This window comes from Ricinus communis, chromosome 3 (assembly GCF_019578655.1).
Source record: "Ricinus communis isolate WT05 ecotype wild-type chromosome 3, ASM1957865v1, whole genome shotgun sequence".
Lineage (NCBI taxonomy): Eukaryota > Viridiplantae > Streptophyta > Magnoliopsida > Malpighiales > Euphorbiaceae > Ricinus > Ricinus communis.
Window position 1 is genome coordinate 24,558,062 of NC_063258.1, and position 13,179 is coordinate 24,571,240.

The 13,179-nt window shown below is 35.6% G+C and overlaps 1 protein-coding gene across 7 annotated transcripts in view; it reads right to left on the reverse strand.

Annotated features, from left to right (window-relative positions):
* Nucleotides 1–478: 478 nt before the first annotated feature.
* The window catches only part of LOC8262844 (dicer-like protein 4), a 45,900-nt gene continuing 33,199 nt past the window's right edge, over nt 479–13,179 (reverse strand). For 5 of the 7 annotated variants that reach the window (XM_048371688.1, XM_025158142.2, XM_048371687.1 and 2 more), the window contains 7 exons: nt 7,940–8,044; nt 4,198–4,662; nt 3,803–4,075; nt 3,139–3,465; nt 1,606–1,930; nt 1,416–1,530; nt 479–906 (listed from right to left, as the gene is read on the reverse strand). In XM_048371688.1, coding sequence (XP_048227645.1) covers nt 750–906; nt 1,416–1,530; nt 1,606–1,930; nt 3,139–3,465; nt 3,803–4,075; nt 4,198–4,662; nt 7,940–8,044 — 1,767 coding nt within the window. In that variant the 3' untranslated portion in view covers nt 479–749. The remainder of the gene's footprint in view (nt 907–1,415; nt 1,531–1,605; nt 1,931–3,138; nt 3,466–3,802; nt 4,076–4,197; nt 4,663–7,939; nt 8,045–13,179) is intronic. The other 2 variants (XM_015721977.3, XM_015721976.3) reach the window with 1 other exon arrangement.

Genomic DNA, 13,179 nt, shown 5'->3' on the forward strand with positions numbered 1-13,179 from the left:
TTCAAAATTCATTAAAATCAATTAAATTTTTTTAATTTTTTATTAATGAATACATTAAAGATATTAAAAGTCATAATAAATTATAACATCCTAGAATTGACTCCAAAATTCTTTTATTGTGGATCTTATTAAAATCCCTTTTGTGGTTATAAAAAAGAAAAATCTAATTTTTGATATGAAACAAAAATTTTGGCAATTAAAATAATTTTTTTCTTTTTCAAAAAAATTATAATTTCTAAATTTAATGATTAGACTATGAACATATATAATGAATCTATATAAAAATCTTTCACTAAAAATTATTGTAAATGATCAAGTATGGAGTCCAGGCATAGTTTTTGCAAATGTCATTTTGCCAAATTACAAATTTGGCTCGGCTGATACTTTTCTCAGTATATGTCTATATGACAACTTAAATGGTTTATTTTCGAAACAAAAAGGGAAGAAGTAAAAAAAAAAAAAGAAGCAGCAAAATCCATTCCAGATAACAAGCCCCTGTGTATAAATTTTCTGATTCATTCATCCTTGTATATATACACTTTTATATATAATAGATAGCCTAGACTGGATATACACCAAATGAGGTTTTAGATGTTTTTACAGATAAACTCCTTATCCCACCTTGCCAAAACCGACACTACAAAAGGCCCCATGTATCATTATTTTCATTAGCAAAAATTGATCTATCATTAGCATATGAGTTGAGAGAATTTCTTCAAGCATTAACAGGCAAAAATGTGATTCCACTATCATTTCACTGTTAAGTAGCCCACATGTTGCAAGTACCACAGTGCCCCTTCTGCTGCATGCTCGGCCGCAGCTTTCTTTTTCTCTCTAGGTGCCCCAAAACACTCCAAAATCATATCAGGTGCTGCTTCTATTTCCACAATCACCTTGTAAGAGAAACTGCAAAATCAGCAGCCACGAAATTAATGACTGATACTTCAGAGAATTACACAGGTATGAAGACCAGCAAGCTTGATGGCACGCACTGCTACATGAATTCGTGAATAGACAATTGCCACCATTTACCAATAGGTAGCAAGCAAAAGGACAAATCTACTCCCACTTTGAAGCACCAATATAGTGCATGCAAATTTTACAATTTTGGCTTCCATGTTTTAGAATTTAGGAGGTAGCGGTGTAGGGATGGTCAATCAGGCCTTACTTATCTCATGTTATGTACATTCTTCAGTCTTAAGATTATATAACTCCATATAAAAGCAGACACAAGCTGTACTGTTTAACAGAATGGCATCAAGCCCTCTATCAAAACTTAGCAGCCTTAATATCAAATAAGCTTCATGATTCCTTAGCTGCAAGTCTCAACCCTATTTCAGTTGATCAGGGGCAATTAATCTAACTTAGCGTCCGAACATTTATGTATTAACATTCAGAAAATATATCAGACTTACGACTTCAAGTGGCTTGGTCCTTCTTCATAGCAGCATTCGAACAAAGGAGGTTTCCAACAGTTAGCAGCACATATATCATGCAAACGTGATTTTGCTGATCCATAATGCGATCCATCTGGAGAAAATATCCAAGTAAATATGAGAATCTCTCCACATTTTCAAACCTGCAAGTAATACAACCATGAGATACCTGAGGTAGGCTTGTCCATGTCAGATGTAGGATATGCAACTGTTGCGCTGGGCTGCCCGCCAACCATTACTGATGGAGATGGGGGCTGTATATTTGCAGCTATAAAGCAGGGTGAGCAGGTATTAGTAAGTTTACTCATGGAACGAATTTTGGGATTGAAGTCACTGCAACTAGGATCCTGGATTTTCAAGTTTTGAAGACCAATGGGATCATGAGCAGTAATATCTATAGGAGTTTCATCATATCCAATCAATTTGGCATCTGTCTTCTGGCCAGACCTTAAAACTTCTTCCAAATAGTTAGACTTGCGAATGTAGCCTTGATCCTGTATGCCAGAAGCCAATGAGGAAAAAAAGGAAAGAGAGAGATTGAATTTCCATGTATTAACCCAAGTTAAAGATTACCAGAAACAGTCACAGGCAGGTATGAGTGGGTATCAAATGTAACTTTTGTTCCTTTCTAATGCTAGCAAGGGTATTTAGCATAATTCAGGCATATGGTTTCAAGCCCTCCAGAAAAAGCTAAAATAATTAGTTGAGAGTTAAATGCCCAAATAAACTGCTTTGAAACTGAGAAATCCTATCACCGTTCATTGGCTCAAAGCCTAAAACACACATACATGTAATTTATCTGATTACCAGAACAACAATCTTGAAACACATAATAGACTTCAATCAACAGAGCCACCAACTAAAGCATTCTAGTTTCCACGCATATACAAACAGAGAAATTTAAGAGTTGCTCTAAATACTCTACTTGAGTTAAAGCAAATAAATAAACATTAATTCTTTTGCTCCAATTAGACCCCAACTAGCTTGGGATTAATGCATGGTTCGAGTTAAGTAGCCAACTCGGGCCATCAAACCAAAATCTGAGAACCAAATGGAACAACAGTCTTCCATTTCACAGACTCATGATCTTAACCAACATTGATATACCCAGCATGCATGTATAGAGGTTAGACCCAAACCATCATTTTCCTTTAAAATATGAAATTCTAGCAATACCTAGTTACTAATAAATTTTTCTTACAACAAATATTACAACCTTTATCAAGCTCCTTGCTCCAGACCAATATCCATATTTAATTTCCAATTTATGTTTTATAACAACAAATGTTAGTTTCTAGATAAAGCGACCACTTTTGTCATGTCCATAATATCGACCATTGGAAAAGGTAGATCTGCATCTCATTCCTATTTCACAGCTAAATTCCTTGTGCAACCAGAAATTTAATCTTCAAACTTCAAATTAGAGCATAACTGTAAGTTCTAACAAGTGGAATTTTTTTCTGCAAAGAAAACTGGAAGTTGTATTAGATATGAATACTAAGAATTGGTAACTGCAAGTGCGCTAAGTCTTTCTTTCCTTTTTTCTTCTTTAAAACTTGCATATTCATTAAAAGACTGAATAACAATGCTGCATATTATGTATTCTTTTTCTTTTTTTGTATTTATTATATCATTTACTTTGCATCATATGAAGCACCAATATTATAGAGTAAATGCACGTTATTGAGAAGCAAGTATTTACCTTTAACTTCACAATTATTTGCTCTGAAGCAATTCTAATGGCCTCCTTTTTGTTCGAGTTGTTTGCAGAAGCATCAAGACATATATCTTTACCAGTTACTTTTGCTTCGACTAAAAAATTCATGTCCCTTTTTAGTGTTGGAAATTGCAACTTCCACTTATGAGATTCACAAAACTCATGTAGTTCTCGAAAAGGATTCAATAGCACATTGGAAGAATTCAATATTGGATCTAAGAAGGATAGCATTAACTTCCAGATACAGTTCAGATCGAATCCTGTGTCTAGAAAAATGGCACCTATACAAGACTCCACCAAGTCACCAAGAACCTGAATCAATAAATAAGATTTGACGAAGTTAAAAACTTCCTCAGAAAAATTACAAAAATAAAAGCTATGTCATAATTCACTTGCATGTTTTGGAACATTGAAATTTCATATCCCACCCCAAACCCCTAAAAAGGGAAAAATAAAAAAACAGAGCAAAAGATTATTGCTCCTTTATCATCTCAATAAACTGAATCTTTTTCTGATAGAAGTTCAAACATTATCTACTCTACATCCAGGCGACTTAACTCATTGCTACTCAACAGCCATGTAAAAAAAGGCAGCATTGGCTCCCAACTCATCGAGAAAATAAAATTACAGATAAAGTTTAAAAGCTCACCTTTGGACATTTTGGTCCTTCAAGAGAATCCTTTTCTACGGCAGGTCTTTTAACAAAATTCACATAAGTTTCTATAGCCTCCGAAAGATTGCCAGAATCACATATAAGAAACTCATTGAAAGATCGATCAACTGCAACGATGGCGAATGCTCTGTTGTTTACCAGTGCTGATCTCAGATCTGTCAAAAGACCAGGCTTCAACTTGGGATAAACTGAAAATAGATATGATGTGATCAAGTAATCCAAGACAGCATCTCCAAGAAACTCGAGTCTCTGATCAAAACCATCAAAGTATTAGCAATTTGTGGTATTCGCACAAAGCTGGCTAGCCATTAGAGTGAAGAGAAGTATACTCGCTGCTTCATGCCCAATTTAAGATAATAAAAAGCACATACCTGATAGCAGCCTCCTCCATGCTTGTTGTAGGAAGGATGCACAAATGCCTGTAATACCAGACCTCTATTGACAAATTGATGGTCCAAAGAATCTTCAAGGGAAGAAACATCTATTGAAGGAGCAAGTGGCATGAAAGTGCGGCTTGCTAGGCAAACTTTAGTAACATCTGAAGCTTCAATGTTCACTCTGATGCCTAGCCATTTAAGAAATGCAGTTGCAGCTCTAAAGCCACTATCAACTATAAATGCTCCAACAAGAGCCTCAACGACGTCTGCAATTGTTTTTTTATACAACCAATGGTGACCCCTACTGCACCTGACTTCAATAGTATTTTCTTGACCTTTCGCATTACTTCTATTAGAAGAATGAATACTTCCTTCTGACTCCTTAGTACAAATAACAGGGCAAGGATGACCCAGAGCAAAGAACTGTCGAGGATCAAATGGTTGATCACGTATATATACCTGAAAGAAAAATGAGTAAACTTCTAACTTTGATACTGAGCTTAAAGAGAGAGAATCAAACTTCCGATGCAAAATCTGTTAATATGGCAATATTGATAATTACCTGTTAGTCTACAGAATCTTATTAGCATAAATCCTTTTTGCAAATAAATAGAAAAGATAGGTTGTATTGCTCCTTAATTTACATGTATTACATTGTACATATATATAGGTACAAACATCACCTAAATAAAGAAAGAAAGAACATAATCACAGCAATTTACAGCTATATAAGAAATCTGCCTAATGATTTGCCTAATCTCCTTTAATGTAGCCTAGAATTCCTATATTTACAGCTAGGTCAATATTTCCTATTCCAACACTCCCCCTCAAGTTGGCTGAAAAATATCTCCCATTGACAACTTGCTTACTAGAAAATCAAATTGTCTTTTCAGTAGTCCTTTGGTAAAAATATCAGCTATTTGTTGAGATGTAGGAATATAAAGAATACAAATCAGTCCACTTTCAATCTTCTCTTTGATAAAGTGCTCGTCAACTTTAACATGCTTAGTCCGATCATGATGAACTGGATTATGTGCAATGGAACAAGCAGCTTTGTTGTCATAATAGACTTTCATGGGGAGGGAAATAGGTAGTTCCAAATCTTCTAGTAACCTTTTAATCCACATTGCTTCACAAATTCCATGTGCAAGAGATCTGAATTGAGCTTCAGCACTACTACGTGCTACAACATTTTGTTTTTTGCTCCTCCAGGGAAACAAGATCTCCTCCAATAAAAGTGCAATACCCTGATGTTGACATTCTATCTGTAGTGCTACCTACCCAATCAGCATCGATATAGACTTCTACTTGCAAATGACCAGATTTTTTAAACATCAGTCCTTTTCCAGGTGTTCCCTTTAGATATCTAAGCATCCTATAGGCAGCTTCAAAGTGTTCTTAGCCTGGTGAGTGCATAAATTGGCTAATCATGCTTACTGCAAATGCTATACCAGGACGAGTATGTGACAGATATATAAGTCTGCCCACTAAACGCTGAGACCTTTCCTTCTCAATTATGTCCTCTGGCTTTGTAGGATTTAATTTGAGATTCACCTCCTTTGGAGTTTCAGCTGCTTTGCAACCTAGAAGACCTGTTTCATTTAGTAGATTAAGGATATATTTCCTTTGATTCACAAAAATTCCTTCTCGTGATCTTGCGAACTCCATGCCTAGAAAATACTTTAATGCCCCTAGGTCTTTGATCTCAAAATCCTGACTTAGCTTTTTCTTTAAACTAGATAATTCATCCTCATCATCACCAGTTAAAATCATATCATCAACATACACAACCAACACTGTTGTTTTTCCTTCCTTAGAATGTTTATAAAACATGGTGTGGTCTGCTTGACTTTGATTGTATCCATATTTTTTCATTGTTTTCCTGAATCGTTCAAACCATGCTCTTGGGGATTGCTTGAGGCCATATAAAGATTTCTTAAGTTTGCAAACTTTGTTTTTGCCAACAGATTTTTCAAATCTAGGAGGTGGACTCATGAACACTTCCTCTTCTAAATCACCATTGAGAAAGGCATTTTTCACATCTAGTTGGTGTAGTGGCCAACTGAAATTAACTGGAAGAGACAATAAAACACGTATAGAGTTAATTTTGGCTACTGGAGCAAAGGTTTCTTCGTAATCAATACCATAAGTTTGAGTAAACCCCTTAGCCACCAGCCTAGCCTTGTATCTCTCCACATTGCCATCTGCTTTACATTTTACAGTAAAAACCCATTTGCAACCAACAATCTTTTGATCTTTGGGGAGTTCTACCACTTTCCATGTCCCATTCCTTTTCAACGCACCCATTTCTTCCATTACTGCCATCCTCCAATTTAGATCATCAAGTGCTTCCTGAATATTTCTTGGAATAAACAGATTTGAGATTTTTGACACAAATGCCATATGACTCTTAGAGAGTTTATTATAAGATAAATAATTTGCAATTTGATGATTAGTACAAGAACGGGTTCCTTTTCTAAGTGCAATAGGTACATCAAGATCACAATATTCATGTGATTTTTGAGGATTATCAAAAGAATCATTAGGTTGAGGAGAATCTTGAGCACCTGAATTCAGAGTGGATTGACTAGGTGCTGAGGAGATGATGAGTTCTCTACCTTTTTTGTGATCTTTTCTCCTTGTATAAACAACAACCTCACGCTCATTATTTGGAAGTGTTTCTTTCTCTGTCATAGATTCAATATTGCTCGACAAAATAGAAGTTTTATCTTCAAAAATATTTGGCGTAGAAGCCACAATTTTGGGTAAAACAATGTTGTCCCATTTATTTTCTTCCTTTAATTGCTCCCCCTAAAGAAAATTCCTTTTGAAATAAGGCTGATTTTCAAGAAAGATAACATCCATAGAAATTATGACCTTTTTATGTGGGGATTAAAAAATTTATACCCCTTCTTATTTGATGCATAACCAACAAAAACATATCTCTCAGCCCTTGGATCTAGTTTGGATTGATCCTTGTTGCTAGATAAATGGACATAGGTTGTGCAACCAAAAATTTTAAGAGGTAAATTGGATGAAAGACGATGTTGTGGGAAGTAACGTTGAAAACATTCAAGGGGAGTAGTGAAATCAAGAACACGGGTAAGCATTCTATTAATCAAATATGATGTAATTAAAATAGCGTCTCCCCTTAAATATTTAGGTACATACATAGAGAATATAATAGCTCGAGCCACTTCCAATAAGTGTATTTTTGCGCTCGGCTATACCATTTTGTTGGGGCATATCAACACAAGTAGATTTATGTTGCATACCTTTGTCTTTTAAAAACTTTCCAAGCATTTCATTGAAATACTCTGTACCATTATCAGTATGTAAGGTACTGATTTTAGTTTGAAATTGATTTTCACTCATTAGCGTAAAAATTTTGAAAGATCGTCTTAACATCATACTTGTTAGTCATTAAAAAAACCCAACACAATCGAGTATGATCACCGATAAATGTGAGAAACCATTTTTTTTTTGAATAAGTATGGATCCGTGAGGGACCCCATACATCACTGTGAATTATATAAAAAGGCCTTGAGGGTTGATAAGGCTTTGAATGATAAATGTGCTTATGACTTTTTGATAAAATGCAATGTTCACAATGAAAACAAGAAAAATCTATTCCTTTAAATAAAGTAGGAAACAGCCTTTTAAGGTAGAAAAAACTAGCATGCCCTAATCTATAATGCCAAAGCATGATTTTATCTTTAACAGAGATAGAACTAACACTACTTAGTCCATGAGGTTTTTCATCTTTGGAGACTTCAACTTCAAAATGGTAGTGCCCATCTATCATCCTAGCACTGCCAATCTTCCTCCCCGAATTCTGGCCCTGAAACACACAATAGGAGTCACAAAAAATGACATGGCAATTGGAGTCTTTAGACAGATTACTGACAGATAATAGATTACCTGCAAGTTTAGGTACATGGAGGACAGATTTAAGAGTCAAGGTTTTTGACAAACTGATTGTACCTTTACTAGCAATTGGTGTGTAAGAACCATCTGCTATACGAATTTTTTTATGACCAGAACAAGGAACATAAGTATGAAATAAACTTGAGACACTTGTCATATGGTCAGATGCTCCAGAATCTATGATCCATGGAGCAGTTAGACTCACACAGAATATGGCATTTAAATTTCTACCTGTTTGTGCCAAGGAAGCATTAGGAGTACCAAATGGTCCAGAATTAGATTTCAGCTTTAGTATTTGATCAACTTGTTGTGGAGTGAAGGGGACAGCTTCAGCTTCATTCGCAGAGGGAGCCCGATTGAACTTGCCTTCATGTTTTCCCTTCCAGTTAGCTGGTTTTCCATGAAGTTTCCAGCAGTTTTCACATGTATGCTTTGGTTTGTTGCAGTGGTCACACCAAACACGGGGCTTTTCATAAAATTTTTTCACTTTTCTTGCATAGGATTCAGCTGCTGCTAATGCAGAATTTTCAATGCTGCTGTTTGAGCCTTTTTCCCCCCAACATAACCAGCCTGCGACTTTTCTCACGTCGAACCTCAGCAAATACCCGCCAATAGATGGAAGGGGCTGTCTCCCAATGATTCGCTCCACATTAAGTCCCATGAGGAATTTGAAAATACGATCATCTTCTACCTTTTTTTTTTTTGTAATGATTGCAATCATTAGTGGATTCCCATTCATAAAAGTTAAATAAGTCCAAGTCTTGCCATAGACGTTTCAGAGAATTAAAATATTTGGTGACACTATCCTCAGCTTGATGGATTTCCCCTAGTTTCAGCATGATTTCATATATCTGAGACTGATTTCCTATATCTGATACATTAAATTGACATTATCCCATAGTTCTTTTGCTGTGTGATAATACATGTAATTGGAACTTATATCTTTCTCCACGGAGTTGACTAGCCATGTCATAACCATGGAGTTTTCTGCATCCTAAGAAGAATAGGATGGGTCATCCATGTCTAGTTCCTTCTTCTCACCAGTTAAGTATCCTCTCTTCCCTCTACCTCGAATATACATACGCATAGACTGAGACCAGCATAGAAAATTCTTTCCATTCAACCTAATAGTAGTTATTTGGACTGAATGAGAATCAGATGTGGCTAAGATTTTTTGTTGATTGGATGAAGTAGGTATTTCAGAAGTAGGATTAGTGACTGACACATCAGGTGGAGTTGCAGGCATGGTGGAATTGCAGTTGCTAGATTTTTCTTTGAGGAGGCTAGGGTTTTTTTTTTCGGATGGCTCTGATACCATGCAAATAAATAGAAAAGATAGGTTGCATTACTCCTTAATTTACATGTATTACATTGTACATATATATAGGTATAAACATCACCTAAATAAAGAAAGTATATAATCACAACAATTTACAGCTATATAAGAAATCTGCCTAATGATTTGCCTAATCTCCTTTAATATAGCCTAGAATTCCTATATTTACAGCTAGGTCAATATTTCCTATTCCAACACTTTTCAATATCTAATCAGTTGTGGTCTGGCAGAACTAGAGAGAGAGAGAGAGAGGAGCAGATAGTATAGTAATCAAGGTCATTGTCATTTCCATTTGATTCTCTAAATTAAATGTCCAAATTTATATTTTCATCTCTTTGGAAGGTATGGGGCAGGTTTTGCAATACGAGGTCTGGCCCAAGGTTGCTATGCAATAAAATAGTTCCATAGGCCTCTTTATGGGTTCAGGATGATTCAAACGAGTATCTTCAGCAGAGATTCAAGGAAACTGCAAGAAACATGTCTTATCTGTACGCATACATAAGACAATACTATATTTCCAGCTGAAAACTAGTCATCATAAAATTTTAAATCTCAGTTCTCAGCAAGAAACGGTTACCACCTTCCCATGTCTAAATTAGCCATTAGATCATTTTATTCATTGCCATCAAGTCCATATAACCACCAAGGTAAGCTACATGACAATTGAGAGGACAAAAGGAAATTTCATGAGCAAAGATGATTAAGACACTGACTACCTCTTTTTATTTTTGCTAGAGATGGTTGTACAACAACATGCATTATGATGATTCCCCCTGCAACTTCACCAAAAGGTGTCGTACACTGACCAACAGTTTTGTTGTTATCCAAAATTTTGCCTAAACTTATCAATTTCACTCACACCGCTTTTGGAGTAATTGTTTTACCTAGAAAGAATGTTAATGAAAAGGCATTTAAAAAAACATGTAGCAAAGCACCACAAAACAGAAATCATATTAGATGAAGGATATCCCCATAACGAAAGCCATTATATTTTCCGAATGAAGTGAGCTATTGTCTTTTCCCGCCCATCCATATTTGACACTTAATCATGCTTGCTTAGAACAAAAGAAAAAAAGGCATCAAAGAAAGCCAGGGTTAGATTGATTGAGCATAGTATGAATAGAATCAATAGATCACAATGAAGGACTGTGTTATTCATGTGATTCATAATTAGAGAAGCATGTAGAGCTTCATAGCCTTTGAGCCCCTGTGTTATTCACATGAATACATGCCTTAGCTATTACTAATTTGAGTTATAACTTCAAGATTGAATCTCATAACAATAACCTTCCCGTGTTTCATCCCTTATATGTGTCATTGCACTTAGGGACACAAAATAGGTTCCACACGCAAAATAAAAGTTTGTTCTTATTGTTTCTCCAAATTCAAAAAGGTCATGTCATCACGAGAATCCTGGTTTTCTTCTTTTCTCTTCCAAAATCCCGTCTTCGAGCACATATAAACAGTCATGTTGCTTATATTCTCTACTTCAATAACATTGGATAGATATTACAGTTTGCAATTATGGTAGCTTATATGACTTACATTCTATACTTCAATAATCAATCAACATGCATAACATATTTCATGTGGAGAAAGTATTTCTAAACACCTTCAATTTATGATAGATATATCAATTTAAACATTAATATACACATTCACAGGTTTATACTTTGTACAGAAAGTACTATGGCCATTTTGAAGTTAAGAGTTACCATGCGCACCAAACCTCAACTCTGGAATAATTTCTCCACTCCACTACTAAATTTCAAATGGATCAATCCATAAACAAATACTCACTTCTTGGAGAATAAATCATCACTGCCTACTTTGGCATCTCTCTAAATTTCCCAATCATTTCTAAGCTTAGATTTGCTTCTCAGTTACTTCCACCCGTTCCTCCTGAAAATTCTCTTCAACTCACCATTCACAAGCTGAATGGCAAGAATTATCTTGAATGGTCTCAGTCTATGAGGTTGGTGATTGATGGAAAAGGAAAACTTCGATACTTGAATGGTGAGATAAAACCACCAGCAACCGATGATTCGAAATACAGGTAATGGCGCTCAGAAAATTCAATGGTTACTGCCTGGATGATTAACTCAATGGATCCCGTTGTTGGAAAACCATTCATGTTTTTGTAGACTGCTCGAGATGTTTAGGAAGCAATTCGAGAAACCTATTCAGATTTGGACAACCATTCACAGTTATTTGAATTAAACACCCATATGTGGAAAATGCAACAAGGTAATCGGAAGGTAACAGGTTACTATAATGATATGATGGCTGTTTGGCAAGAATTGAACATGTTTGAAGATGAACAATAGGAGAATCCTAATGACAATGCTCGGTACAAAAAGAAAATTGAAAGAGGACGAGTATTTGTTTTCTTGGCTGGTTTAAACAAAGATCTTGATGAGGTTCGTGGACATATATTAGGAAAAAATCCTTTACCAACTATTAGAGAAGTTTTTTCAGAAGTGCGTAGAGAAGAAGCACGACGAAAAGTGATGCTGAAAAATGATGAACCAAAAATTGATGCTGAGAAATGATGAACCAAAAATAGATGCTGACAGATCTGCTTTTATAACTCGAGGTACAGACTCAGGGGAAAGTAGAAACCCTAGTGTTATCATTGTCGAAAGCCATGGCATACTCGAAATACTTGCTGGAAATTGCATAGGAAACCGAAGAAGAAAACAGGCAGCGACAACACCAGGTTAGGGGGAGATGTACGCGCTTTTCAAGCTAGCAATACTAATCCGGGGCAGCAGTCTTCTTCTGAATCTCTTCCTTTTACCAAGGAACATATAGAGCACCTGTAAAAAATGTTCAAGTCCCAAACTTTAGAAAAATCTAACCTGTCTTGTTTCTTTTGCACAATCAGCTAATTCTTTCATTACAGCCATAGCCTGTTCCAAACCCCATGGCACTTGGACATTAGATACAAGTGCTACTGATCACATGTCTGGCAATTCGCAAATTTTTTCCTCTTATATACCTTGTGCAGGAAATCAAAAGGTTAAAATTGCAGATGGCTCTTTAGCCACTGTTGCTGGGAAAGGAACAATTCCTATTTCGTCTTCTCTAGTTCTTAAGAATGTTTTACATGTTCCACATTTGTCATATAATATTTTGTCTGTCAGTAAGTTAACCTCTGATCATAATTGTCAAGTGATTTTTAAGTCTTCTTATTGTAAATTTCAGGATTTAACTTCGGGGAAGATGATTGGGGGTGCTATATTGGATGGTGGACTCTACTTCTTCAATGATGAGTCAACCTTTGGAAGGCAAAACCTGCAAGCTTGTTTCGATTCCATTTATGTTTCAAGTGACACTAAGATTATGTTATGGCATTATCGGCTAGAACATCCAAATTTTCAATATTTAAAGTATTTGTTCCCAAAGTTATTCATGAATAAAAATCCTTTATTTTTCCGATGTGAATTTTGTGAATTAGCTAAACATCACCAAACTGTTTACCAATCGCAACCTTATAAACAGTCCAAGCCATTTACCATGATTCACAGTGATGTTTGGGGTCCTTCTAGAGCGCCAACATTTTCTGGAAAACGTTGGTTTATCCTTTTTATTGATGATCATACTAGAGTCACTTGGATCTTTCTTTTAAAAGAGAAATCTAATGCTGAAAGTGTGTTCAAAATTTTTTATAATATGGTTCAAACACAATTTCAGACTCAAATTAAAAAATT